The sequence below is a fragment of the Austrofundulus limnaeus genome, unplaced genomic scaffold, assembly GCF_001266775.1.
Source record: "Austrofundulus limnaeus strain Quisiro unplaced genomic scaffold, Austrofundulus_limnaeus-1.0 Scaffold207, whole genome shotgun sequence".
Classification (NCBI taxonomy): domain Eukaryota; kingdom Metazoa; phylum Chordata; class Actinopteri; order Cyprinodontiformes; family Rivulidae; genus Austrofundulus; species Austrofundulus limnaeus.
This window is the reverse complement of record NW_013952609.1, coordinates 948,089-951,472: the sequence shown is the minus strand read 5'-3', so window position 1 is coordinate 951,472 and position 3,384 is coordinate 948,089. Positions and strand designations below refer to the sequence as shown.

General features: G+C 39.3%; 1 protein-coding gene across 3 annotated transcripts in view; it reads left to right on the top strand.

The window, feature by feature from the left end:
- Positions 1-3,384, top strand: part of crppa (CDP-L-ribitol pyrophosphorylase A) — a 60,383-nt gene that overhangs the window by 43,863 nt on the left and 13,136 nt on the right. For 2 of the 3 annotated variants that reach the window (XM_014019018.1, XM_014019019.1), the window contains exon 10: positions 2,135-2,449. The exons of the other annotated variant lie outside the window; for it this stretch is intronic. In XM_014019018.1, the coding sequence (XP_013874472.1) occupies positions 2,135-2,239 (105 nt within the window). In that variant the 3' untranslated portion in view covers positions 2,240-2,449. Of the gene's footprint in view, positions 1-2,134; positions 2,450-3,384 lie in introns of those variants that run through there. 3 annotated transcript variants of the gene reach the window in all.

Sequence of the window (3,384 nt, the reverse complement as noted above, 5' to 3'; positions counted from 1 at the left end):
CAAATCCTACACATTGTGCCTTTAATGAGTCCTTTTTTTTTTTGTGAAAACAATGGTGAACAATGCTTTTCCATATTATTCAAATTAATTTTTAAAATCCAGTATGTTTTTTCTAGATCTTATCTAATCTCTCCACCTAGCAATKACCTCTGTAAATTTAAGACCAACTTTAATTTGTAGAGGTGGCTCACAGCTCCTGCTTATTCCATCCTTTGCAGGGTTAATGAATGTGGCACAAGCGTCAACACAACAAACTACACTGCCTTGCCGAAAAAAAGGTCACCACCAAAATAAAATGGGTTACTCACACTATTATTTCATTGGACCTCCTTTATCTTTGATTGCGACACACATTTGCTGTGGCATTGTTTCYATAAGCTTCCTTGACCTGACCAACTGCAGCAACCCCAGATCATAGCACCGCCCCCACAGGATAGTACAGTAGGCACTATGATGGGTGCATCCTCGAAGACCATGGGTCCCACTATCCTTCCAGTTTTTATTAATGCGTCGGACAGTTCTTAACCCAATTTTAGAAGTTTCTGCAAATATCTTAGATGTTTTCTCTGCTTGATGCCAATGATTTGATCCTTCTCAAACAGATTGACATATTTTCCCACAACCACAGGATGTGTCTTTCCACATGGTTGTTTAAGAAATGAGAAGCAACTCATTGCACCAGTTGGGGTTAAATAACTTGTTGCCAGCTGAAAAATAATCGCCCCTGCAGTAATTATCCAATAGGAGGCTCGTACCTATTTGCTCAGTTAAATCCAGGTGGTGACTCTTTTTTTGGCCATAGTAAAGAATGCATCGAAACTTAACTGCACCTATTTGGTTTAGGACCATTGCCATTGATAAATGACTATGTCTGCTCAGTTGAGTATAAAGTTAATTTTACTCACTCCAAGTATCGAAGCTAAAAAACCTCTCTAACCTGTAGGCGTAAAATGAAAAAGATGTCCGTGACCTTCGCCTTAATCCATTAAATTTGGTTTCAAATATTTGAAAGTCGTTTCCCATCCTCAGACCAGTCAGCATCTGCAGGTCATCAGAGCTGTTACTTGTCAAAACTATCTACAAATTTAATGTTTTATCTTTATTTGGCTTCTGAGCAGCTCAGCAATCTGTTTACACTCATTTCAAACAGATTTTAGCCTGAAACCAGTTCAACATGTCCGTTAAATGAGTTTAAGGACTCTCGGATTGTTGTGGTTAAGTAACTCTACCCTTCCCTTGTGCTTTTTTTTTTTTTTGTTCAACCATGCTGGGAGCCTGAGCAGCAGTTGTGACTACTTTAAGCTGTGCCACGAGTCAGTGAAGAACTAAAGTCATATTTGCATTCCACCTTGCAAGCAACTACTTGAATTAATATGCTGTTCTATGAAGCTCGATTCATATTTCAAAAGTCGTCGTTCTGAAGTGGAAATGATTCAGTGCTTATACAGACTTAAAACTTTGATCCTCCTTGGTGATCTTGATTTACTTTCTGTTTCTGCTTGTGTGCGTGTGTGTGCGCAGAGTTTAGTGTGTTTTTTCAGAGAACAGACTTCTGTAATAGAGTGATTAGCTGTTGTTTGATTCTTGAAGCTGTCTTCAATATGTTTTAGACAACACAAAGTTCTCGTGACTTTCCCATTGTGCTCACTTGGGTGGTAATCGGCTGACGACCTCGCTCGTCGCCTTTCCCACCGCCACAGCCTTTTAGATCCAATGAACACATGTTGAATTTTAAACACTTTCTGTGGGGAGATGTGACAGCTTTCAGATAAGAGRTAAAAGAATGCTTTGATCTGATAAACAATGAAAAGATTTCACTCAGATTTGCATCTTTTTCTCTGTACCAGTGATTAAACCACAAAACAATAACTTTGGAAAAATAAATAAAATATTTGGGAACATATTAATTCGATCCTTGATTAATCTGTAAATTTGAAGGAATTCTGATACATGATTCACAGATAATATATTATAATTACAGTTTTTATCACCCACCGCCAGAAGCAAACGTGGAGTGATGATGTATTTTTGACCCTGACTTGGTATCTCCCCGCTCGTATTTGTGGAATTTTGTGTTCCTTACCAATTGCCTTCATCGTCCCACTTTCTTCCTGCTCCTCCTCCTCTCTCTCAGGACACTGAGCGTTGGGAGAGGTCAGTGTTGAGGGTCGCTGAGCTGGRGTCGGCCTTGATTCAGAACCGGAACCCCGCCTTGGTGGGACAGCTTCTACAGGCATGAAGAGAGGCATGATCGACGTTTTTGCGCTTTTTTTATTCTAAACTTTATTTATTTTTGTTGCCTTTTTTCTTGTAAATTGTCTTTGAAAACTAAACTGTGGAAAAAAAACACAATTCTACAAAGTTAGTCATGTTTTAAGAAATGTTCTTCAGCAAAGCATCCTGGGATTGACAATGTCGGTGTTGCCAGTGAATAAAACACTTTTGCACACATCATTGTTTCAGTTGTATTCTTTAAAAGCGGTGGTTTCTATTTTCCGCTTAATGCAACTCTGGAGAAAAGACTGGAATAGTTTTAGGTACAATATCAACAGCTCAGCGTGTTCCTTTCACCAGCGATGACTTCAGATCTCGATCTGATCACGCATCAGTGGTATGTGCTGCAAAAACAAGTCTAAGCCAATGGAGGCCACATCCCATAGCTTTTTGGGATCTGCTGAAAAAGTCTTGGTACCTGATGGAGAACTTGTGGAGTCTCCATGGATCAGAAGAGTGTTGGCAGCTTTTTGAGGACCTCCCCAGTACACGACAGCTGGTTTTAATATTTCTGGACAATTACTATAAATACCAGAAATGTTGGTCCATCTTTGTTGGGGTTTGAATTGGGTTTAAAGCAAAATAAATAAATAAACAAATAAAACAGGCAGAAAATGGAGCAAAAACCATAAAATTTTCTACTGGACAACACAGCAGAATCAAAAATCTGACCAAAAATAACTGCCAGATGTCCTTTTATATATAAATGCCGCACAAGCAGAACAAAACATAAGAAAAATGCAAATATTATTTAAACAGTTTATGCATCTTAATCAAAGTTTCATCACAAACAGCTTTAACCGGAGGTCAATCAGCTGTTCTGACATGAAGTGAATCAAATTTCTGCTAAATCACATCAGTGTGATGTGGACTGGTAGAGCGGACCTGTCATGTAGGTCCAGTCCAGTAATCATCCTTCAAGTGATTCCAGATCAAAAATCAAGCTTCGGCCAAAACTTGACATGTAACTAAGAACCACACAGCTCTGTTGGGATCCAGAATGGGTCAAATCCACATCAGGGACCCATACAGCTGCATCTAGTGATGACAGGTTCCTTCAGTTCATTGGTTCTGAACTGGTACACACACACACACACACACACACACACA